Source organism: Panicum virgatum, chromosome 3K, assembly GCF_016808335.1.
Source record: "Panicum virgatum strain AP13 chromosome 3K, P.virgatum_v5, whole genome shotgun sequence".
Lineage (NCBI taxonomy): Eukaryota > Viridiplantae > Streptophyta > Magnoliopsida > Poales > Poaceae > Panicum > Panicum virgatum.
The window spans coordinates 12,149,472-12,174,795 of record NC_053138.1 but is presented as its reverse complement, the minus strand read 5'-3'; the positions used below and the strand labels follow the sequence as shown (position 1 = coordinate 12,174,795).

The following is a 25,324-nucleotide window of genomic DNA, read 5'->3' as shown; positions in this document are numbered from 1 at the left end:
ACTTTATCCTGCTTGTGATGAGTGAATTGTCAACCGTGTGGTGTGATCGTGCGCTTGGTCTTTGGTTGTAGGTACACGGGCGTCGAGTGTCGACGGAGAGCTACCGTGGAGGTGTTGCGGCCGATGGACCGTGCGGTGGACGGCAGTGAAGGGCAGCCGGGACCGAAGCTCAGGCTGGGCGGCAGCTGTGGCGTCCACTCCTAGATCAAGGGCGCAAGCAGCGACGGATGGCGGGTTTCTTGGTTTGCGCCACAAAACCAAGCAGGCAGACGGCGGTTGAAGACGCCAAGTCGTGGAGGCACGGGCGTCGGTCTCGGGACTGACGGAGGCGACGGGCGTTGACGGCGTCTAGGGCCTCACTGCGGGCGATGAGGTGACGGGCGTCGGGCGGCATCTAGGGCCGTCAGAAGGCCGAGGCGGGAACGGCGTCCAGGGCTACGGCGTGGAGGCGGGAATCTTCCCGCGCGTGGAGTTTTGGCGGTTTTCTCAAAACCGGCCACCTCACCGGGTTTCGCGGACCCTCCAAAACCGCGAACCGGATCTTCATCTACGTGGCGGCATCGCGGAGAAGACTTCGATTCGAAGAAAGAACCTCGGCCTTCGGATGAGTCCATGTATCTTTTCCGGTTTTGCCCCTACGGGCCTTCTAGTTTATTTTCAGCTCTAGGGGTAGTTTAGTCTTTTTGGTTGAGAGTTGTTGGGATTAAATACCCTCTCACCCCCTCTCCCTCTCCCTCTCTCTCTTTTTGGGCCTGGCACCCAGAGGCAGCCGCCCCCTCCCTGGCGTCTCCTCCTCCCTCTCTCTTCCTCCTCCCTTCTCCTCTCTAGGAAATAGAGGTATGGATTGTTGAGATTGTTGTACTGAGATTTGATGGGAAAGGAGGCCCTTCCTTCCTTGTGCCCTCCGGGGTTTTGACTTCGATTCAATTTCGTTCATCTTGTGTCTCTTTTGGTTAAAATTCGATTTTCCTTTGTCAATTCTTGAGCACGAGATGATGGGCTACTTCTTGATGACTTCGTTACTCCTTAGAGTGATCCTAATCCATCTAGCCTAGGGCTACAACCCCCAGAATCACGAGTCTCCACGAATCGAAGTTTTTGCGTTCTAGAGAAAACCCCGCTTTTGCTCAGATTTCTTTCGATTCCTCTCAATCCGTGAGGACTTTTGTTGAAATCTCTTGGGGATGTGTTCTTGAAGTCATCATCTTCATCACCCCAAAATTTGAGCTCCTTTGGATTTGATTTGATCATCCAATCGTCAAGTTTTTCAAAGATCGCGGGCTGGAAAAACCCTGTTCTGCTCGGGCAGGATTTTTCGTTATCGCCGGTTGAACCGACGCTTACATTCTTTTGCGTCGGATCAACCGGTGAGTGGAGTTTTCACGTGTTAGGGTTTTTAGGGTTTTCTGTGGTTGCACCGGTGTATCAAAATCTATATGCATTGGATCAACCGGTCCTTCTACTGGATTTGCTGTTTTTCTCGTTCAACCGGCGAATAGTTTTTCCTAGACGTCGGTTAAACCGGTGCTCAGGTTGTTTCGTTTTGCTGCTCCTCTGGACAACTGCACCGGTGCTTTGGTTTTGCTAGCATTGGTTTAACCGGTGCTCGTTAAGCATGTTTTGGGGCGTCTCTGGACAACTGCACCGACGATTAAGAGTTGATTTTGTCAGATCAACCGGTGCTCGCTTCTCTTTGCTGCCGGCTCTACTCATCGGTTGAACCGCCGCTGTTCAATACCGTGTGTCGGATCAACCGGTGAGTTATACCGTGCTGGTTTTTGTGCTATTTTCTCGTGTTTGCTTCCGCGCTTGTTCACACTTGTTCCTAGGGCTGTTTTGTGTCGGTGTAGCTTCTCTATCGCTACTCTGCACTTTATTTAGGACTCTAGGGTTGGGTGCGCACTTGGGATCAAAGGCCGAACTTTTGTTTGCAAAATTTTTTAATCGGCTTTCATTCACCCTCTTCTGGTCGCCAGTTTCGGTCCCTAAATTAGACCAGCCCATGGCCAGTGCAATGCCGGCCTCGCGTTATTGGCGTGGCGCGCACGGACCCACGTTGCGTCCCGCCCCGTCCCGTCCCGTCCGCCGCGTGCATCTCCTTTTCCGGGAACTCGAATCAGATGCGCGCGCCGGCGCGCGACTGCTCGCCGCTCGGCGGGGTGGGCGTGGTGTCACGTCAAGACATGAGGCCCCCCGGCCAACTGCAGATTTTTCTTTCTCGATTCTCGCGGCAAGAAATCACATGCAGAAGAAAGCTGCACCTTTGAAATTCCGAACCTATGCTCAGCTTTTCGAAAATAAACTTCTTATGCTCTACAATCTTGACATGACATGCGAAGTCTATTTGTTTTCAAAAGCTCCCAAAACACTGCGTAGGACTGCGAATATTTGCCGACAGTTTTTTTTTTGCCAACGATTTCTAGTGTATTTAGCCAAACTATTGTGAATGAGTTTGCTGGAAGAGTATTATTATATTGATGGCGATTTCATAAAACTGTTAGGAAAGACGCAACTTGTATATACTAGGAAAACTTATGGGTGCTCTCGGATAATAAATAATAATTGGCCACACTCATAAAAAAATGTTGGGAATGATAGCATTTCTCTTTTGTAGTGACGGAGGATGAACAAATAAAGACATATCAATGAACTTATCCTATGCATGGATAGCATGTCAAGAGCAAACTCAGCTCCATTTGAATTAAAACAAAATAAAAAAAAGGAGAGATCTGCTCTAGATTAGCTTTAAAGAGTAAAATCAAGAAATTTCGCTTGAAAGCAGAATATATGCATGTCCTCTTCTTTCCCCATCCAGGCATCCACATACGCTAATCTTTTTCCAAGCCTTTTCATGAAATTTCTAGAGCATAGCCTCACGTGCAATGATTAGCGCATTTTCATCAAACATAGACCCTTCAACTTTTGGGGATCTCAAAGGACCTACTCACTCTGTTCCAAATTATAGGTCGTTTGACCTTTTTTTAATGTTAAGTTTAACCACTCATTTTATTCAAAAGTTTATGCAAGCATAGTTAAATTTAAATTGTTCTTGAAAAACTTATATATATTGATAAAGCAAGCCACAAGAAGTGATATTTTACATAAATTTTTGAATAAGACCAGTAGTTAAATTTGAGGTCAAAAAAGTCAAAATACCTATAAATCGGAGTACTAATTACGAAGGCCCTTCTTTGGCGCAGCTTCCAGCACGTGGTATGCTAGGGTTGGAGAGGGGCCGAGATAGAAACATGCTGACGACGCTGGATCGAGTATACTGTAGGATCTATGGATCTGATGGTGAGAGCAAGCTAAGCAACGGCCGGGAGAGACGATCCACACAGCGAGTGTCGGTGTAGCGGTGACATGCGCCCATGCATGCGTGATTAGCAAAAACTACTAGCAAATAGTGTTCCCAAGACGTACGGGAAACCCCAAAGTAGCAGTCAGTTTCTTAGTTAGAGGTACGTGTGCACGTACAACTGCTGCCCACATCTTACTATTACTAATTGGAGACTCTTTTGAAGATCTCCAGCATCTTGCGCTCCGTCCACACGGTCCAAAGATATAATGGCCATGAGCTGATCAGCGTGGAGCCAGGGAGAGACAAAAGCATGACGGACAGATCTACAAGAACAAAGAACAAAAGTAGGGAGAAGATGGACCGGGAGGCATTGTCTTTTCAGACGAGCTACTGTGGCAATGGCGTAGCTAGGATTTCAGTTTAGGGTGGTCCAGTGGCGTGTTTCCGACGCTTCATGCTTGAATTTCAGTAAGTGCCACTTGGTTGTCTCGAGAAAAAACTGAATGCAGAACATTGTCATAGCGAAAGGAGGCAACAAACACCAGGAGCAATGTCTTTTTTTCAGAATCAATCGATTTGAATTGCTCCATAGAGGTCATGTGCCTTTGGCTGGATTCCTAGGGTGGTCCATGGCCCACCCGGACCACCCTCTAGCTACGCCCTGCGGAGATTAAAGTCCCTTCTGATCTCTTTCCTCTTCCCTGCTGCGCTGGCCTCTCTGTAAAAATTGTCACTGCATCCACGATGGTGGTCATAATGAAAAGTAAAAGAGTCTTGCGTGCATGGCATGCTGTGCCTGACGAATGCCTGTCGCTCCCGATATGTCAAGGACGTCCAATTTGTCCTGACCGTACAAACCAAACGTCATTCATCACAATACCATTACCCCAATTTGTCCTCACCGTCCAAACCAAATGTCATTCACGATACCATTACCCCCATGTGGTTCACGCGCTGATGTGGCACGCGGGCCCACCAGATCAGCAACCGAGAAGGCAAGGACCCTCTATATACATACATGTGGGCAGATGCTCATCTGAAGACCAGGCAAAAACGGCACACTGCGCGCTCCCACCAGCTAGAGCGAGCGCAGTGGCGGCTTGTGGTAATGGCGACGGCCAGGCTCGTCCTCCTCGCGGCCCTCGTGGCCGCCACCGCATGGGAGCTGCCGCCGAGCCTCCGGGTGGCGGCGGCGCCGGTGGCGATCCACGCGCTGCGCCCGCTGGTGGGCTCCGCCGGGGACCTGGGCCGGCGCGGCGGCGTGCCGTGCGACAGCTGGCGGCTGGCCGTGGAGGCGAATAACAAGCGCGACTGGAAGACGGTGCCGGCCGACTGCGAGGGCTACGTCGGCCACTACATGCTCGGCGGGCACTACCGCCAGGACTCCCGCGTCGTCGTCGACGAGGCCGTCGCGTACGCCGAGGGGCTCAAGCTCGGCGGCGGCGGCAGGGAGGTGTGGGTGTTCGACATCGACGAGACGTCCCTCTCCAACCTCCCCTACTACGCCACCCATGGCTTCGGGTACGCACGAGCTTACGTTTCTTGCGGTTCAACACATACGCACTAATAATCAACTAGCCGGCCCGGCCGGCTCGCAGATAAGAGAGCCAGAATAAGAGCGCTCCAGTATATGTTATGCTGATGGCACAATAATTTTGTCACGCAGCAATGCACAGCTAACCCGTATATTCCGGTGCAATCTGACAACCGAATCCGTCGGTTTCGACGTCGCATAAGGGGTTTTTTTCCCACACAGAAGCTGTCACAGTTGAGTTATGATTTATAAAGAGTTGTTTAACTTAAAACAAGCTACTACTCTATATTGGAAACATAACCATGTACGGGAGCTAGAAAATTAAAGATTAAAGTCCATTACCGGTCTCTAAACTTGTCCGGTTGTGTCATCCGACCGTTTAGGTACTTAAATTTGTTCGGATGTATCATCCGGGTCCCTAAACTTTGAAATCACCCGTTTGGATTCTCAAACTTGTTCAATTATGTCATCCCGTCCCTAAATTTGATAGTCTCATCTGGGTCAAAACAGGACGATCTAAAACTCTATATTAAAAAATAATTCAGAACATTTTCATATGAACTCGTATGAAGATAAACTTTATATTAAAATTATAGCCCTCGACACGTTCGATTTGCAAGTTTAGGGACCGAGATGACACGTCGGTACTAGTTTAGGGACCGGTAATGGACTTTACTCAAAATTAAATCTCTGATAAACATTTACTCTGTTCGCTTTGCTGTTGCTGGTGGCTGGTGTTGATTTGTTGTGAGAAAAAAGTACTACTGACTGCCTGGTGGCTGATGGCTGGTGTTGATTTGGTGTGAGAGAAAACACTGTTAGCTGCTTGCTGGTTGCAACAAACAGTGTAAAGAGGACCTAAATGTATGGCTCTCCTTTAATTTATTCCAAGAAGGAAAGTGACCGTCCTGCTGGACGCATGGATGTGTCCGAGCAAAATTATGCTGTATGGCCATATGGGTACGTGTAGCGTCGTCGATTATCGTCACACATGCCATATCAGAGCAACGCTTATAGATGTGTCGGCAGCGGGCGAAATGAAACACCAGCGTAGCCTGCATTTATTGCAGCAGCGGCTGCGGCGGCAAGTGGACAGCCGGGACAGCGCATGCGGCAAATCACCTGCAAGCGCAGCAGCAGCTTAGCAAATGGGAACACGTAGCGCGCTTATCCGCCGGCTGAGAGCCGCCGCATCCCGAGACTACCGCTCTCTTCTCTCTCTTGATTTCTCTCCCCGCCACTTGGGATCTCGCCAGCTCCCCGCCAACTATAATACCTTATAATACCTGCTCTTAGAACCAGCATGTGCAGTACAGTAGATATTTTAGTGGCCCACTTTGGCCAATGCCTGCTGGCCACAAAAATCTTGTAGCTTTCGCAACAGAGTGGCATATATATCCAAAAAAAAAAGTTTTCTACTGTTCACGCACGTGTGTACATGCTCCAGTTGTAATCGGGGGCGGAGACAGGGGGCGGGCAGGGGCCTGACCCTGATCTCCAAATTTGCACTACAAATTTAAATTTTGATTAAATTTTTATATAAATTTGTATGGTTGGCCCCCCTAACAATGAAAAAAATCCAATTCTGGCTCCGCCCCTGGTTGTAATGAAGCCGTTTTAGAACTACTAGCCACGTTGCACCCCAGTTTGTCGTCAAAGTACACGCACGTACAACTAGCGTGTGTGATTTGTAGAGTAACCAAGTAATGAGAGTCTGCTGATGATGCATGGTGGTGTCAACTATGATTTTTATTAATTCCTTGTCACGAATATAATTATTATTTTTTTCATGCTTAATTATGTTATTACCCAGCACTAAGCCGTACAACGCAACGAGCTTCAACGAGTACGTGCTGGAGGGCAGCGCGCCGGCGCTGCCGGAGACGCTGCGGCTCTTCAGGAAGCTCATCGCCCTCGGCATCAAGCCGGTGTTCCTGACGGGCCGCACCGAGGACCAGCGGGCCGTCACCGTGGCCAACCTCCGCCGCCAGGGCTACTCCGGGTGGGAGAAGCTCCTGCTCAAGCCCCTCGGGTCCAAGGCCACCGCCGTCGCCTACAAGTCCGGCGAGCGCCGGAAGCTGGAGGACGCCGGGTTCGTCGTCGTCGGCAACATCGGGGACCAGTGGAGCGACATCCTCGGCGCTCCGGAGGGGGCGCGCACCTTCAAGCTGCCCGACCCGCTGTACTACATCGGCTGATGATCAAGCGGTGCGGCGGCCGCCTCGCTCCGTACCATCCGACGGCGGCTCTCTCCCTTGATTTAGTTAACCGCTCCGCTCATGTTGTTTTTTAATTAATCAAGGTTGATTTTTCTGATTTAAGTGGAAATATGACTCGCTGGCCGAGAGCTGTCAATCAATAAATCAATGGTTGTTTATTATGGATGTCGGTCCTTGAGTGCCGCTCAATCTTTTTTTTTTCTTTTTTGACTAGTTGAATGCCCGTACGTTGCTACGGGTGATTGAAATTTTTTATAAAAAAAATATTTGTTATAGTTGATTGTCCATGTGCTATGATGATAGTAAAAAATTTCATGAGAAATCTTTGACACAATAAGCAGCACTATATAGAGTTATAGACACTTATAAAACTTATATACTCAGCATGCCATTGCAACTATTTTTGACAAGGGGAAAGTCATTTACAACAAATTGGTAGCTTGCAGCCATAAGTTTGAAAACAAAAGCAGCACATAGGCTGCAGCACGTCACAACATACAACAGGATAGCAGACTCTCCAGTAATCCTGTTTGTAATCTTCCATCCAAATTTGTTGAAAAACTCCATGACAGTAATCTGCAGTTGCTGCCAACACTTGCTCATGATGGACTTCTCTTTCTCTTTAGATAGGATTGATCAAGACCTGATCTAATAAGCCGCCCAGAAGATTAGCTGCAAAGGAGAGTTATGGCAGAGTTCCTGAAAATCACATCGTGGCCCAGCAAAGAGCTGAGGCACTAATCATGCCATTGCAAGTGCTTAAGTGAATTTAATATACGGCATATATAGCTATAATTTTTGGAATAAACCCCTCAAAACCAACAAAAAAACTGGTACCGATCCATGAAAATAGACAAAAAAAAGCTAAACAATCAAACCATAACTTCCTTCAATTATAAATACACGTCTATTAGGATATTGATGTCTGTAAAGGACACAACGCCTAGTCAAAAGCAACACCACACATCTCAATACAAAACCTCATAACCGTCAAAACAAATAATGATTCTGCATGATCCATTGTGTCAGCTTTTGCTAGCTTGCAATGCATCTCGATCTCAACATCCATCAATCCTGCATTCCTGTTGAAGAACACTCAAATAGGAAATAGGCATGTTATATTTATTTGTACACAGACACACATTGGAGGATCGGTACAAGTCACCAGGAAGGTAACAAGCATATATTAATATAGAGAGAATCTACTGTTGAAGCCAACAAAACCCAAGACCATATCTCAAACACCACGCTGGAAAAGACTCACATAGGGTCAAGCAATCATTTCAAGTGTATCGACCTGCATTTAAAGCTTTTGTGCACATGGTTAAAATAGTAGAGGATACAGGGAAAATGTAGTGATCACTTAGACACTTACCAAGAACGGCAAAAGATCAAAACAAATTCATTACTTCCAGTGTTCTGGTCGCTTGTTCATGGCTAATTTTACTGCAGGCATCTTATTTTGTGGCATCAGGGACAGTAGCCATATAAGTCCACACCCAATTGGCATCCTCTCCTTTTTCTTTTCCAATGCATGCTTCCTGTGAAGAATAAAAGGAGCGGAGACGGCTTGCCAAGTGCATACCAAAATCATGGTACTCAAGCAAATCAAGGTAGAAGAGATCCCTGAGTGCTACAAGGTATGATGGTCAACCTTAATGTTTCCTAAGAAGCATTCCATCTCGCAGTTGGACAAATAGTTAATTAAGAATCACTATGCATTGCAACAAACATCAAGGTGATCATTCCAAAAAGAAATAATTAAGGTGACCCAGCGGTATGCAGGTACTGGTCAAGAATCCATGCATTATGTGAGGGTACACAAGATCCGTGCTTAGAAGATTTAAGTTATTTTTATCACTCAACCCTGAGAGTAAAGCTAATACTTAAATATTAATGCACAGATGATTTAAACTATCTCATATCATTATTCGGGACACAAGTACATTAAGACCAGCGTATACCTCAGTAAAGGGGAATAAACAACCAGCTCAATCTTCTTTTTAACTCCACTTTTCACAAGCACCCGCAGACTCATAACCCATCAACCCAGCCAACAATTACCCAGAAAGAAACTCAGCTAATGTAAGATGAATTCTTTTGATTACTTTTTCCTTTGTTTTAGTACATTGACATTTGCTTCTAAATTAGCCAAAGATAGTTTGGAAGTACAGGTTGCAAAAAGAAAAACTCACAAGTGGCTGCATATATAGCTTTTTACCAATTGGGTAGTACAGGGTTGATGTTTGCATTGAGAAGTTAGTAAACCACAAGACAAATTCTGATAATAAGTCTAGAAGAGAATCTGAAGTCGAAGCAATAATAGCAACAGAGCCAATTCGTAGAGAATTGAAGCCTACATTTTTGCAGCAAAGAAACCGTATTTGCTATGTTCTTGCAAAGAAACCACTCTAACATGCTTCCTGTTAGTTGCTGAGTGGCCCAGTCTAAACCTACAAAAGAACACAGAATTGACAACTTAAAAATCTCACTAAGCCTTTTGGCAGTTTTGCTGTGGCAAACTGCTTCATGGAAGGCGCTACTGCAGCGGTTAAGGAAAACCACCTCGAAGCCACTGTTGGATTGCACTTGCAGAAAGTTGTTGCATCAGTACAATGAAACTTCGAACAATCCTAGGCAAAAAATGTAAGAGAAGTCTTGCTAGATGACGGTGATGACTTCCCCGTTGCCGAGTATATCACCTTTGCCTGATGGCTTACCAGTAAAAAAAGGAGCCTGCAGAAGGCAAGACAGGTTTGCCGAACATTTGACATTGCAACTGGCCTGTTAGCAAGCAGAAAATTCTGTACCTTAGGAAGTGCCAAGGTACTGAAGTGAGATCGGTACTCTGCCTCAGACTAAGTGGACAGACGGAAATAAAATAGAAATATGAGAGACACTCACAGTTAGACACATAAAAAAATGAACTACAGACCATGTCTACATTTAAAACTTGCTAGTGATTTATAGAGATACTACTCTCTCCACCAAGCATCCAACAACATTTCCTCTCTTCTCAATTCATGAATGGTCTGCACATTCTTAGTCCCCAGCAACTGTATGCATGATCAGATTGAAAATTCACGAACTGAAGCATAGCAAGGACATCAGACCGGGCGACGCCACGGTAAGCTAGCCTGGTGCACAAGCACCAGGGTGAAAAGCAACTTTTATAGGTAAATTGGCTAATATTTACCACATATCAAAAGAAAATTTTATTTATTACTTAAGGGTGCAGCACCTTAATGTTTACGATAGCTTCACCCCTGCATCAGATGGAGTGCATGTTCAGTTATTCCAGCCAACCAATAAGCAGCTAGTTAACAGATGTATCACCTACTGCACCTACTGTTTGTAGAGAGTAATGGCTTCATGTGGTTACTCAGCTAGCAACGAACACTACCTGCTCAGCAATGTCCCATCTCTGCTATTCTCAGAGGCCTCCACCCATCTCAGGTCGAGACTGCACAAATGGACAATGCAAATAAAGTCATTATAATTGTATAAGCATTTTAACAAACACATGGTGATCAAATTAGAATGAACCAGCACTGAATATTTGCAGCAATGTTAGCAACATCCACGATTCGTGCTTCCTCTCAGTTATCGCCCGTCGCATCAATCGCCCCTTCTGGTGTGTGCACCAATTGCTGCATCAGCTGCAAGAGTCGTCAGACCACTTTCTGCACAACCCAGTGCATTGGAAGCAAGCTCAATATTGACTTTGATGTCGGGGAAGGTGAAGCCTAGGTTGTGCAGGTCCTTGACATTCTCGATGATGGGCTGCACATGCAAGGGGCGTGGAGCTAGGTGGCCGGTGGGGCTTGCTGATCCGTGGGCGGCGATCCAGTCAGATGCCAGTGATGATGCAGTTCCCCGATACATTGCCAGCGGGATGAATGGGATGCCGGTCCGATTGGAGGTCGCGGGAGGAGCGGCGTCGTGACAGGCCTTTGACCTCGCACGGAGAGCCAGTGAGTGTGGGGAGGTCGGCGGCGAAGCGTAGGGAACGGCGGCGCGACGACACGGCACCGTCAACGGTGGAGCCTGGGGGAGGCTGGCGGTGATGACGCCGGGAGCCCCAAGCCGACCGCGGATTGGGGGGGGGGGGGGGGGGGGGGGGGGGGGACGGATTGGTGGGAAGGTGCATCGGGGCCGGCTAGCGGCAGAGTGTGGCAACCGTCGGGCATGCGTGGTTGGGTCAGATCGGCAGATGGCGGTGTGTCGGGGTTTGCGGCGTGGCGTTCGAGGCGGCAGCGGTATCGGGGGAGGCGAGGCAAGAGGGGGACAGCGGAGCGGCAGCGGCGGCGACGGCAACGGCGACGGCGAACAAGAGTGGGAAGCGAGTGCGGCGACGGCGGGGGAGGCGGTTTTGAGCGTGGGCAGACGCATGCGCGGTAGACCACCCACTCACTCCGACCCTAAAACCAGTGTTAAATGGGGGAGAGGGGGGCTTTATCACTAGACCAACATTCCCTTTACGGCGAGTGAGCCGCGCCGCGCCGCGCCTATGGCTGCTGGTCTCAGCAAACCCCACAGGGGAAATCGCGCAGCGGAAGAAATACGTGGCCGGTGGATTTCGAACCCGGGACCTGGCTCTGGTACCAACTTAGACCACCCCTCTAGCCACTCCGACCCTAAAACCCAGGTGTTATAGTGGGAGGGGTGGGGGCTTTTATTCTCAGTCCAACATTTCCCCTACTGCGTGCGAGCCGGGCGAGCCGCGGGGCTGTGCCACCTGTCCGGTCTCAGCACTTCGGTCACAGCAAACGCAGCCAGAGAAATCGTGCAGCGGAAATACGTGGCCGGGAGGGATCGAACCCAGGACCTCGGCTTTGATACCAAGTTAGCGCGCCCCACCTAGCCAACCCGACCATAGAACCCAGGTGTTAGAGTGGGGAGGGGGCTTTATCACTGGACCAACACGACACCTGCGTTGAGAACCGGAGGACGACGGCGCGGAGGGCCTCACGGAGTGGAGGAGGCAGGGGGCGCGCAAAGGCGGAGGACCGGAGGACGGTGCAGCGGAGGTCCGGTGCTGCAGGGACGCCGCCTGCACTGAGAATCGAAGGACGGCGGAGCGTAGGGCCGGTGCTGCAAGGACGGCGAAGCTGAGGCACGATTTGAGGGACGGCGAAGCGGAGGGACGGCGCTGCCCGGAGGTGGCTGGAGCGCGAGAGGGAGGCGGCTGGAGCGCGCGGCGTGGAAGAGGTGCGCAGTTGAGTCTACAGTCGACCGTAAGTTTTTAAACTTGGTCGATCTGTTCTCTCCCGCATCCCCCTCACTCCTGCACTCTCTAGTCTCTTCCCTCTCCCTCTCCCTCTCCCATCCTCTTCCCCTTTCCCCTTTCCCTTCCCCTTCCTTCCCCCAGACCAGATCCATGGCGATAGCGGGGAGGCGCAGCGGCGGGCCCGCCTCTGGGCGGAGTAGCGCCGGGGCGGCAGCGGGCCGGCGGCGAGCCACCTTCCCCCTTCCTTCCCCCAGGCCAGATCCATGGTGGCGGCGGGGAGGCGCGGCGGCGGCAAGCCCGCAGCTGGGAGGCAGCGATGCGGCGCGGCGGCGGGAAGGCGCGGATGCGGAGCGGGGAGGAGCGGCGGGCTTGCCTCGGGGCGGAGCGGGGAGGAGCGGCGGGCCTGCCTTGGGGCGGAGCGGCGACGGGGAGGCAGCGGGGAGGCGCGGCGAGGCAACGCGGCGGATGGGGGGGCGGCGGCGGGGAACGGATGGGCCGGTATTTTTTCTCTTTTTCTTTTTTTATTTGTTTAATACAAAAAATTTAACAAAATTTTTTTTTATCCGAGTTTTTTTATTTTGGATGTAAAATTTTTCCTCTTCAAATTATTTTCAATTGATTTTGTAAATCTTTCTCTCTCCAAAATTTTTCTTGAAAAAAATTTTCTGTCAAGAAAAAATTTCCGCCCTCCAAAATTTTTTTCTTTGATTTTTTTTCTGACTTTTCGCCCTTCAAAATTTTTCTTTGAATTTCTTTTCTAGTTTTTTATCAGAAAACGACAAAAATTTATCCAAAAAGGAAAAAATGAAACGGTCGGGAGATCGATCGTAGGGAACTCCTCCCTACGGTCGCCCGTAAACTAGCCATCCCCGCGCAGGGGCGGAGGAACCGTCGGGAGGTGTGGGGAGGGAGGTGAGACGCGAAGCGGGTCGGGGGAAGATTGGAGGGTCGAGATCACGACAGAGGACGATCCGACGATTGAGATGCGATGACAGACACATGGGGGAGGCAGACCCACGGCAGAGAGCAGACTCACTTGGTTCTTTTTATGTAGTAGGAGATGAATCGGCTGTCTCTCAATCATGAGCTAAGGTTAGGACTGATCTCTCAATCTTGGGGTCATGAGCCCGTGGGAAAGGCCTATGTATCGCTAATTTTTGGTAGAGTTAGCGGCCCACAGACTCAAGGGATGGGCCACAGGCCAACAGACAGCTCGCAGGCAAAACACACAATACACTCACTACTGGGCCACTGGCCCTGCGTGCTGACCGGGCAGGTGAATTCTATACATCTTTCACAAAAAAATTTCATATCCACCTTCCTGAGATTCGTACAAATAATTTATAACTCTTGTATCCAACTAAACCCTGGCTTCCTCTCTCCCTCACTCCTCCTTCCTCTCTCTCCCTAGCTCCTCCCGCGCGCCGGCAGCACTCGCGCCCTGCCGCGACGCGGCCCTGTTCACCGCTCGCCGCCGCGGGCTGCACGCCCCGCCGGCCCCGCGCACTCCACGGGGCCCGGCCGGCTCCGCGCGCCGCCGCGGGCTGCACGCCCCCGCCGGTCCCGCACACTCCACGCGCCGCCGCGGGCTGCACGCCCCCGCCGGCCCCGCACACTCCACGCGCCCTGGCTGGCACCCCACGCCGTCGCCAGTCGCCGGCATCGAAGAAGAAGATGGAAGAAAAAATATTTGTTCAATATTTTTGAAATGCTAGTTCAATATTTTTGAGATGCTGGTTCAACATTGGTTTAATATTTTTGAGATGTTGGTTCAATGTAGCAGAACTGGGGCTGCAAACTTGCAAGCAATACTATTCCTAGTGGGATTTTAGACACTGAAACGTACTCCCTCCGTTTCAAATTATAGGTCGTTTGACTTTTTTATATTAAATTTGACCACTCGTCTTATTCAACACATGCTAATTTAGAACTACCTATGTAACAGCCCAAATTTCAAATACAAATAAAATTAAGATAAATAAATAGCTTAATGATTGATTTGGTTTTTATTTGGCTTTCCTCATGTTTTTGTGCATAAAAATTTCCTTCTGTGACTAAAAAGAAACAATAGTAAAAAGAGGAGTAAAACCATGTTAAAAATACTAGATCAATCTTGTTAGGGAACATATCTAGTGCAAACCAAGGACTTCGTGCAAATCCGTGCAAACCTACTAAATAAAGTTTCAAAAAATTCTGAAAAAATCATGAATGTGCTTCTCAGATTACATCATCTATATATAAAATTTCATGGTCAAATTCGTCTTACTCTAGAAGTTACAAAAAAGACAAATTTGAGATGCATTTGAACCATTATTGTTGTCAGAAAATTTGTCTTTTTTGTAACTTCTAGAGTAAGACGAATTTGACCATAAAATTTTATATATAGATGAGGTAAGCTGAGAAGCACATTCATGATTTTTTTCAGAATTTTTTGAAACTTTGTTTAGTAGGTTTGCACGGGTTTACACGAGGTCCTTGGTTTGCACTAGATACGTTGCCATCTTGTTAAGCTTCTAGATGTTTTTGAATAATTTCTGTTTGAATTTAAACTCTGGTTTGAATTCAAAAAGGAAAAAAAAGAGCTCACCTCGGCTTGGGCCAAAACCCAGCTGACCCACCCTGCCGCACAAGCCCGTTCGGCCGCCACCTCTCCTCCTTCCCGCGGCGCCCTGCTCGCCGGGCCCGCGCGTCAGCGGCTCCACCCTGTCTTCTTCCCCGCGCCGCCCGCGTACGGCCACAGCACGGTGCTGCTCCTCTGAGCCGCGTCACCTAGCGGCACAGCGCGGCCTCGCCCTCCACCGCCCTGTAGCTGTGCCATCTCGAGCTCCTTCCCGCTCCCTGTACCGCGCTGGAATCGGGCCGACGCCGCGCCTCCCGTCCAGCCGCACCGCCCGGAGCCAGGACAGGAGCTGGACGAGCTCCAACACCACGCGCCATCCGCCGCACTGCTCCTCCCCGTCCAGCTCCGCACTGTCCTCGCTGCCTTTGTGTGCCAGTCTAGTGAGCCCCAGCTCAGAGCTCACATACGCACAATGTGCGCACGCGGAACACGCGGCTCACCTCTCCTCTCTCGGCTGCACCTTCTCTCTCCGTCGGCAGCAACCTTCTCTCTCCGAGAGAGCAGATGAGAGGCTGGTGGTGCTTGGCTCGTGGTGCTTGGCGTGCTTCGTGCTGGTGGTGCTTGGCTTGTGTGTGCTCGTGGTGCTGTATCCACCGACCAAGAGCAGCACCACGAGCCAAGCACCACCAGCCTCTCATCTGCTCTCACCATGCATGCACACATGCACTCTCACTCCACTTGTACACGTGCATGTACACTCACGAACACACACAACACACATTAATTAACTCTCTCTCCGTCGGTGGATACAGCAAGCACAGACATGCATGCTTTAACTCTCACTCACTGCACCACGCACACAGCCACACACACTTAGACAGCAGCGCTGCATCCCCTTCCCCTGCTCTCCGCTATCAAGCAGCACCACCACACGCCACTCTCTCTCGCCATCCTTCTCCAATGAGCAAGCCAGCCACCCAGAGCCGCGCTGCCACAGACGACGAAGACGGCGGCCATGAGCGTGAAGAGGACAACGCCGACACGGAAGCCGACGCCGAGTCACCGACGGCCACGACGAGCTGAACCCGCTGCCGGGGGCAACGACGACGTCGACGGCCACGAGCACGAGGGAGCCGAGCCGGAGATCAACATCGACGCCGACGCCGCGAGCCGAGGAACAATGCCGAAGCCGAACAGCAAGCACACGCCGTCGCCGCTCTACCGCGAGCCTGCGTCACCTCACCACGCCCCGTCTTGTTTCGTGCCTCGCCGCGACCTTCGACGAGCCCTATGGTGAGCAATATGTGCTATGGTACTTCTCAAACTGCTCGTCAAGCAAAGTGGCCGTTTTTCTTTACAAAAATAAAAGCAGGAATACATCCGGTACACACTTTAACCTCTTATAAGTTATATGTAACCACGTGCTTTGCATTCTTGCCGTTTTCTTCTAGAAAAATAAATGAGAGAAAATAGGAGACCTCATGGCGCATTCTTGCCGTTTTCTTTCAAAAAAAAAGAGGAGAAATGCACTCACCTCTTAATCTGTTTTAAGTTTCAAACTTGCGTAACTTGCCCAAATAAATTTCAAATTAAATACTTCCTTTTTTTAGAGAAACTTTTCTAAAAATCATGCTCCATCATCTCAAAGTATTTTATTTAGTTGTTGATTGTTGTTTATTTGGTTCTTTTGCATGTGCTTTCTTTCGTCCGATTCGCGTACACGACGAGACATTCGTAACTGCGCCGGATGCCGAGCAAAACGCTGAGCTAATGCTCGAGAATATAAACGATCTGCAACAAGGCAAGCACCTCCTTGATCATTCTTATTCCTATTTAATTTCCTAAACCTACAATTATTTGCATGCGAAGATGATTTTATGAGTCCAAATGTTATTTTATATCGGGTAGACACGTCCTACTTCAATGCATGTACCTTCCTTGTTATTTCGTACCCCTTTTATATCTTGTTACCCTAAGGTTATGGGTTATTCGCGTAGTTCAGAGTCACATGCTTAGTTGGCTTAGTATATGCGCAGTAGTCAATTAGTATCACATGGGTTGGTTTCTTTTAAAGAAAATATACATTTATATGGTTATTTTTAAAGAATAAAAACTCTATGGTAGACGCGGGTGAATATATGTCTAGCAGATATGATGGTATGACGATGAAGAAAAAGAATATGGATGATAAAATGGATGGAAAAATAGATGATGGATATGGCTTAGTTCTGTATGCGTTTCCGGCGCATTTTAGGAATTTATCACCCGTGTCAATTTAAGGACCGGTAATTGGCACTATTCTAGTCAAGTATTACAGTGCAACCATACGGCTAAATGAGCATTGGCCTTAGTTTATTAAGTCAGTTGCCCCCGAGAGGATGCTACCGCCCGAGTGTTCGAGGAGTTCGTCGGTGTCGGGGTAGCTAACTCGGGCAGATGTACGGAGCCGAGAAACTCCTACAGTCTGTCGAGTAGCATATCTTGGGTTCAGCAACGTAACGGCTTTGTCATGTTACCTTGCCGACACATCAAAGGAATTGTGTAAATGCGCATTGGCTCCGTGCTGGCATCAAAGCGAAACATGTCGTATGGGTAAAGTGTACAACCTCTGCAGAGTGTAAAACTATTCGAATAGCCGTGCTCACGGTCATGAGCGCTTGAGCTAGTCGCTGGTTTTAGAACTTTTGATTTGAAAACTTGGTGAGGGAATTGTTTGATAACACTTGCACCGGTTCAAAGGTTGTGGACCGATATAGATGGTCAAAGGACCGCGAAATGGGAAATGGGGAGTCATGATTTTTAAAGTCGGTCTATTTTATATAAAATAAAATATTTTCAAAATTACGCATATAAAGATACACCCAAATAAAATACAGCCTAGTGCTAGTGAACTTGTCAGCCTTCTTTGATTAACCATGCATGTAGTATAGGATTTTTTATATACACCCGAAGTCTTGCGAGTACAAAATTGTACTCACCCTTGTTGCTAAAATTTTACAATCCTGAGTTCGAAGAAGAGCCGTCTCGGTTCAGTTCCTTGCCAAAGGATGCGGGTTTTCGACGTTGGTTCTTTCTAGGACCAACTCCCAGTCAGTTGTCTGTGGGAAATGGTGAGGCACACTATTATAGGATGGAAGTCCTATATTTCTATTTGCTTCTGCTGCAGATTATATATGCTCTAATTAAATTTTAATGTTACTAACAAGTTTTGAGTGCGGTTGTGATACCGGTGCTGTTGTGCGTGCTTGCGGACTGATCATGGGACAAGTACAGTAAAGCACAACGGGAACCTGGGTATTTGCCAACCCGGGGGCCCACAATCTATAATTTTAGAACGGAGGGAGTAAGTAGCAATTTGATTAAGATGTGTCACAATTCAGAAATAGTAGGTTGTGGCATTTTTCCATCATGTAATCATCTACAGTGCAATCCGATGTTAGCAAGTAGCAACATATGCTCAATATTTAATATTAATTTCGCGTCACCTGCTTTTGCACAGTTTCTACTCTCTCCGTTCTTAAATAACTGTCGTTCTCGCTTCCCGAACAATAATTTTGATTAATTTTATATAGAAAAGTATTAATATTTATGATACATAATTGATATCATTGGATATATCTTTTCATCTAATTTTTTAATAAATTTATTTGGAGATACAAATATTATACATATTTTCTACAAATCAAGTTAAATTTGTGACACGCACATAAAAATGACAGATAAAAAGGGACAGAGAGAGTAGACAGCAGGCGCCTGAAATTTTGGGAATCTACGAAGCGGCCGCACGAACGGGAACGTACCGAGCTTCTTCAAATCTTGGTCAGCGTTGGAGGATAAAACCGCTTTTGCAATGAATTTGAAACCTGCAAGTCATCTAAAACTAAATGTGTTATTGCAATGGAAATCGGGTTGGCCTCGGTTCAAAAAAAAAAAAACTCTGAAACTAAATGTTCTTGATGTGAATTATTCATTGTCCATTATTATCACGCCGTTTGGTTTACATTCATTCACAATTAGTAAACGCACTTTTTGTGTCCTGAATGTACTAGCTAGCACAGGACCAACACTCCCAACTCCACCTTAATGGTAAACAGGTCGTCTTCTTTATTCGACACACTGAAATTTGGACGTTATTCAGGAGTTTATTTAAATCTGCTGCTGTTCGGTAGCTAGCTAGCCGATGTAGTACATGGGGTCCGGCAGCTTGAAGGTGCGAGCGCCCTCCGGCGCGCCGAGCAGGTCGCTCCACTGGTCCCCGATGTTGCCGACGATGACGTACCCGGCGTCCTCCAGCTTCTGCCTCTCGCCGGACTTGAACTCCACCGCGTGCACCCTCGCGTCCTGCGGCTTGAGCAGGAGCTTCTCGTAGCCGGTGTACCCCGCGGCGGCGAGGTTCCTCGCCGTGGCCTCCCGCTTGTCCTCGCGCCGCCCCGTCAGGATCACCGGCTTGATGCCCAGCGCCAGCAGCCTGTCGTACAACCGCTTCGTCTCCGGCAGCGCCGGCGCGCTCGCCTCCTGCACGTACGCGCCGAACAGCGTCGAGTTGTACGGCTCGGCCCTGCATCGCGCGCGCGCGGCCATGGCGGCAGTTTAGATAGAGCAGAGACAGAGAGAGAGAGAGAGAGGTCGACGCCGGCGGATATAACCGTACGCACCCGAAGCCGTGCTTGGCGTAGTAGGGGAGGTTGGAGAGCGTGGTCTCGTCGACGTCGAACACCCAGACCTCCCTGCCGTCGCCGGCGAGCTGCAGGCCCTCGGCGTAGGCGACGGCCTCGTCGACGACGGCGCGGGAGTCGCGCCGGTAGTGGCCGCCCATCATGTAGTTGCCGACGTAGCTCTCGCAGCGGGCGGGGATGGTGCTCCAGCCGCGCACGGAGTTGGTCTCCACGGCGAACCGCCAGCTGTCGCACGGCACGCCGGCGCGCCGGCCCAGGCGGCCGCCGGAGCCCCGCAGCGGGCGGAGCATGTGGATCAGCGGCATGCCGCCGCCGTCGGCGATCATCTCGGCGGACGTCATCTCGAGCCGACTCAACTCCCTCGCGCCGGCGCCACCGGCGGCCGCCAGCAGGGCCGCGAGGGCGGTGACGAGGAGCTTGGCCGATGCCATCGACAGTGCTCGGTCTTCAATTGGATCGCCTTGTGCGCTCTGCGTGTGCATCTATTTAACGGCCGGCCCGGCCGTTAAATAGATCAGGAAGGGGGCCGGTCAGATTACTGATTTGGAGGATGACATGGCGAGTTGTGACTGGCTTGCGGCCTTGCTGGTGATTAGGATTGGGTGGAGCTGTGCTCGTCGGGGCGCGTGCTAGAAGCCTCCTGGCGCGCAACGTTCCAACAGGAAGCCGACAGGGCAATGCGCAACGGTAGAGTCCTCGATCCCGTGCTCCGCGCCGGCCTCTGTCGTCCGTTCTTCAGTGGCCGGTGCACAGATCTGCCGTTCTTCATGTGCGTGCGAGAGCAGGTTGTAGGTACAATGGGACACAGTCAGCAGGCGAAATGGAGCCCTTGATGTGGAGCAAAAGAGAAATAGAGAGAGAAAAGAGATGGGTGTCTTGCTAACTCAATGATCTCTCGTGCCCCATTGGTTGCAATCCCAGCAGAAAGCAGAAATCAGAGCAAAGCATGATGTGGGGCCCACCACTACCACTGAGCATCCCGGATGAGGTGCAGCGCGAGTCGTCGGGCAGCAGGCCACTCTATTACCTTTGCTCTCAAAGTCTATGCGTGGGCGTTTGGGTACCTCGAAAATTTCGGATCGGGTTTTTCGTGTTTTTTAAAATTCGCGTTTTAGAAATTGATACCCGAAAAACACTGAAAAATTATAAAACCCCACAATTCGGGTACCCGATAATTCGGGTTCGGGTAACCCCGATTTACCCGAAATAACAAGAAGAGAACACATGTTGCACAGGTAACAGGGGAAGAACACGGTTTTGTATTGGCGAGGAGAAATACAAGAAGAAAGCTTGAACATATGCACTTTCATTCCAAGCATACAACACTGTGGATCTTCGATTGATACCACAACAGCAATTATTGGAATAACAAACATGCTAATCAGTAATCCCAATCCACGCCAAGCCAAGAATGAATAGGAGCAACAAGCAAGAAATCCACGATGGACTTAGCTTCGTGGAAGATCCTTGTGCCCAGATGACCAGCAGGCAGCAGTATAGGATGCCAGTATCCCGAACGACGGTGTTGACGCTCCTTAGCACCCCGATTTATATACCGCAAGCGCACGGTTCGTGTAGCTTTTCCCTTAGAGTATTCCCCCAAGGTTTATCAATCCGTGGATCGACAAAGAACTACCTAAGGTTTTCCATCTAATCTAATGGATCTATCCTAACATGAAGCATTGATTGCATATAAAGAGTAAACCTTTAATAGATATGAGTGATATGGAAAGGTTGATCTCATCCATGAATATAGGCTTAATCATAGCAAAACCAAAGATATGACTAGGCCTATCGTCATCTAGTTGTAGTTCAAGCTAACGAGCGGATAAATCATGCATCTAAATCAAAAGCATCTTTAAACTCAAAATCTCCAATCCGATCCCTCAATACCCAACCTACTAAGTGGCAACGGCCTGTCACGACGCCACCCCTTTCAACGGGATACCCTAAAGTAAGTCGAACCCCATTTGGTAGTTCCGCCATGAACCTCTAGCCACCATGACTACAAGATCATGCTAAGCGATCTATCTCGATAATAGATCTAAGATGAAGCAAACACAAAGAGAAGAACAAAATCGAAAGAGGAGAACATGATCGCTAATAGATTCGGAAGACATGATTATCATTACTCACATAATAGATTCGTTTGGATCATCACCGCCCTGTGCACACCATCGATGAATCCAACTAGCTCTTGAACTCCGCCATGGCACAACCACGCAGGGAGGCCACGGCGGCTAGGGTCGGCCTAAGCCATCTCCTAGACAACCCGAAGACTTGCGGCGGCCGTCGTCTCCCTCCGGTCTTGGCCCTAGGTTTTCGTCGAGTTCTGGGTGGATGGATGCCTCGAGTTGAATAAGGTGCGAGCTATTTATAAGCCGAGGAAGCCACCGGTCGAAGGGGAGGCCAAACCGACCTAAAAAAGGGCTGGGCCGGCCGGCCCAATGGGCCTAGGCCGGCCGGCCTGGCTCATTCCTTCGCCGTCTCGTGTCCTCCTTTCGCGTGCAGACTCCTCGCATCTTCTAGAGTTTATGTCTTTCACGATTGCACCCCTTTTGACGTTGTTATCTTGGAGATATCTTCGAGGAAAGGATAGGATAGGGAATCCTTCCTTAAATCTTCATTTGCTTTGCTTAATCCCGAAGTATCTTGATCTCATCTTCATGGGCTTGGTCCTTTGGGCTCTCTTGGAGGATGGATGTGCATGAATGGGCTTCGAATCAACATGGGCTTTGGTCCTTCCTTTGGGCTTTGGCCTTCGTCTTTCTTCGTGTTAGCGCTCAATCACGGGCCTCGTCATTTCATGCTCCAAAATAGGCCAAAAATCTGCAAAAACGAAGTTCCTCCAAAATATATGTGCAAGTGTGAAAATGACCAATAATTAGGCCGGGGTTAGGACGGTTAGTGATTTTGATATTAAATCCATGCCATTATCAAGGATAAACAAGGGATAAAGTGGGTACTTAAGGAGCGCCAACATTCCCCCCATGCTTAAACCTTGTTCGTCCTCGAGTAAGTCCAGGAGCTTTGCTTATAAAGAAATCAGCGTTGCCCCTTAATATCCTCTCTGCACTTAGTCATACATAACAAGACATATTGCTCTCTCAAGTATTTAGCATTTAAGTTCATGTTGTGACCGGCTACTTTTTTATTATGGAAGATAGACTAGCAATTAAAGAACAAGCCACAATAATAAATAAATGCAATGCTCTCAAACTTAAGCGAACTTCAAACCTTTACCTTGTTTCATCGTGAAGAGTTTTCAAAAAAATGCATATCAAACATAAGTGAGGTTCTCTTGCAAAAGATCATGGAAATACTCATCTCATCAAGTCGCTCAAGCCTACGTTAGATTGTTTTCAACCTATTCTACTCATATATAAAAGTGGAAGGCTTATGTAGAGCTTGGTTGATAAAAACAATCCTAGCAAAACATTATATCTGAAATATTGTCAAACTAAGAGAGAGATCTATTGGATTTACTGAGACTAGTCAAAAAGGCCATTGGAAAATAATGTTGGAGAGGGAGAAAGATGAAACACACACATTTAGATAGGTGGACATGTGCGAGTGGCAAATGGATGATCCCGAGACACAAATAAAGTTCTCGTTATCGGATTGCACATGGTTGGAAGATTTGAGTATGGAATAGTTCTTCAAAGTAACTTGGAAAATTAATGAAGCAAAAAAGAACTAAGGAGCATTTTATTATTCTCTCTTTTTTTTCTTTCATTTTTCTTTTTTTTTCTCTTCCTTTCTTTTTTTTCTTTCTTTTTGCTCCTTAGAACTTTTGATAGCATAGAATACTTACCCAGCCATCCCCCCATGCTTGAACGAATGCTCGTCCTCGAGTATGAATAGTGGGAGAACCAACTAGCTAGGGTAAGTATCTCAAATTCACCTTCTTCTTCGTAGAACCTCTTGAATCTCCAGAGAGCATTGTCTCCCAAAATTTTTCTTTATATGGTGCCCTTGATTCTTTTGATTCCATCGAAATGATAATCCATACTCAAATTGGGTTGTGGTCAAGGAGGTAATCAAAAAAGATATTTTTGGTTTAGGGTGGATATCCAGCGAGGTTTGTAAGATTCTCGAAGTAGAAACTCACAATGCATGGATAAATAGGCTAGCAAAAAGGAGGTTACACAAAAAAATGGAATGACCAGCTTCTTAGTCTCGTACCAAAGAAATCAATCTTAATCCAACTCATCAAAATATAAGTTTGCAATCTAAAGGTTTCATCATGAAAGAATATGTATGTATAGGCTTTGGTAGGTAGAACTTTGCAAGAGATTCACAAATGTAGATAGCATAGGAATTAAGTTTTCAAATTAAACAATCACAAGGTGTAAGGTCATCAGTAGACTTAAATCAAAGAGCAACATAGAATATGTGGGTTTTAGAATTTAGTCATTTAACCTCCACAAATAAAAGAGCCGGTATTTAATCATTTTAATTCCATTTAATTGAGAGCAAATGGTCAAGTCATATACAACATAGCGTAGGTAAAACAAAGCAGCAACTTTCATCATTTTTCCATAAGCATAAGGCATTGCCAAAATGTATCAATGTGGTGAGCGCAAAGTGATGGTGATCCTACACTTATTGAAAACAAAAACAGAACTAGGTTGTCCTCCTAGAAGCCATGTGATAGGTTGAGAGGTATATACAAAGGTTGCATCTATGGTTGAAGGCATATATGTACAAGCATTTAGAAAAAGAGAGAGTTGAGGAAGAATTACCGTCCTTCTCGATGCTCGCAATGAAGTGTAGCACGGCCTCCCCCATACTTAAGCATTGTGCTAAGCATGGAAGAAGAATCATGAGCATCTTGTGGCAACCGTGATTATCTTACTCCATGAGATCTTTCTTCCTTGTCCACGAAATCCTCCCCCATGCATAGCATGATGCTAGGCGTGGAAGGAGAAGATGGACCATCTTAAAATTCTTGAAGTCCTTCCCTCATGTGTATGAATATCATCTTCAATGTGTCTTCACCTTTGTTGCCTCAATTTCCTTCAACTTCTTCTTGTACTAAGTCATGGTCCCAATCATTGCTTCTCATCGTCGTCGCCTCCTTCAATTCCTCGTTGTCCCATTGCTGCCCCATCTTCACAAATTTTTCTTTCAATTTCCAGAACAGAACCTGAACTGAAACATTGCTCCATTGCGAAGTGCACGAATTTTTCTTTCCAACGAGTCCTTATTCGCCCAAAATTGATTCCGAACAAGAGAGTTATGTCCATTTTATCCCAGTGCTGCAATCTGTCCCGACGAATTTCAGAACGCGCAACGTCCAATGTTCTTGCCATATCTCCTTGTACGGGTCTTCAAATTCATTGATCTTGAATGCGTTGGAATGAGAATTTGATGGAGCTTCTGAATATAAACTTTTTGCTTCTTGTACAGCTCTGAACATGTTCTCAAATTGATGAAAACAGCTGCGTCCTTCTCGGGTTTCGACGATGTTAATGATCTTGATTGAAATTCTTTTGGTCTTGAACTTATGGGAGCGCTTCTTCATGCCTGCAAATCATTTTAAACACACACTACCCCCGGGGTGACGGTCGGGAGTAGAAACAAATGCCAACAAACCTACCATTCCTAAGATCTCAATTTGTGGCAAAGTTAGCTTAGCGAAACTAGTGAGTGTACGTGTGTGCTAGTGTAAATGCAAATGAGAGGAAGGTATATAAACAAAGACAATGTTTACACCTAGTTCTAAACACCATGTTTACAACTAGATTGCCGAACTTCTCCATAGCCATAAAGACTTATTTAACCAAGATCAAAACACCATG

At 47.9% G+C, this 25,324-nt stretch overlaps 2 protein-coding genes and 2 long non-coding RNA genes across 5 annotated transcripts; 2 read left to right on the top strand and 2 right to left on the bottom strand.

Annotated features, from left to right (window-relative positions):
- Window positions 1-4,328: 4,328 nt before the first annotated feature.
- Window positions 4,329-7,219, top strand: LOC120697638 (acid phosphatase 1-like). The gene is made up of 2 exons (XM_039980921.1): window positions 4,329-4,822; window positions 6,649-7,219. The coding sequence occupies exons 1-2, from the start codon at window positions 4,410-4,412 to the stop codon at window positions 7,031-7,033; spliced, it is 798 nt and encodes a 265-aa protein (XP_039836855.1). The 5' UTR covers window positions 4,329-4,409; the 3' UTR covers window positions 7,034-7,219.
- Window positions 7,220-7,914: 695 nt separating this feature from the next.
- Window positions 7,915-11,477, bottom strand: LOC120697640. 2 transcript variants are annotated; one of them, XR_005684567.1, is made up of 3 exons: window positions 10,601-11,477; window positions 10,404-10,517; window positions 7,915-10,320 (listed from the first exon to the last, which is right to left on the bottom strand). It is a non-coding gene; the product is annotated as an uncharacterized LOC120697640 (long non-coding RNA). The 2 variants fall into 2 exon arrangements; XR_005684566.1 differs by having other exon boundaries at window positions 7,915-10,517.
- Window positions 11,478-15,507: 4,030 nt separating this feature from the next.
- On the top strand, window positions 15,508-18,342 carry LOC120697642. The gene is made up of 2 exons (XR_005684568.1): window positions 15,508-17,954; window positions 18,051-18,342. It is a non-coding gene; the product is annotated as an uncharacterized LOC120697642 (long non-coding RNA).
- Window positions 18,343-18,782: 440 nt separating this feature from the next.
- LOC120697637 (stem 28 kDa glycoprotein-like) lies at window positions 18,783-20,009 on the bottom strand. The gene is made up of 2 exons (XM_039980920.1): window positions 19,500-20,009; window positions 18,783-19,402 (listed from the first exon to the last, which is right to left on the bottom strand). Exons 1-2 carry the CDS (start codon window positions 20,000-20,002, stop codon window positions 19,018-19,020), a joined length of 888 nt encoding a protein of 295 aa, XP_039836854.1. The 5' UTR covers window positions 20,003-20,009; the 3' UTR covers window positions 18,783-19,017.
- Between the last annotated feature and the right edge of the window lie 5,315 nt (window positions 20,010-25,324).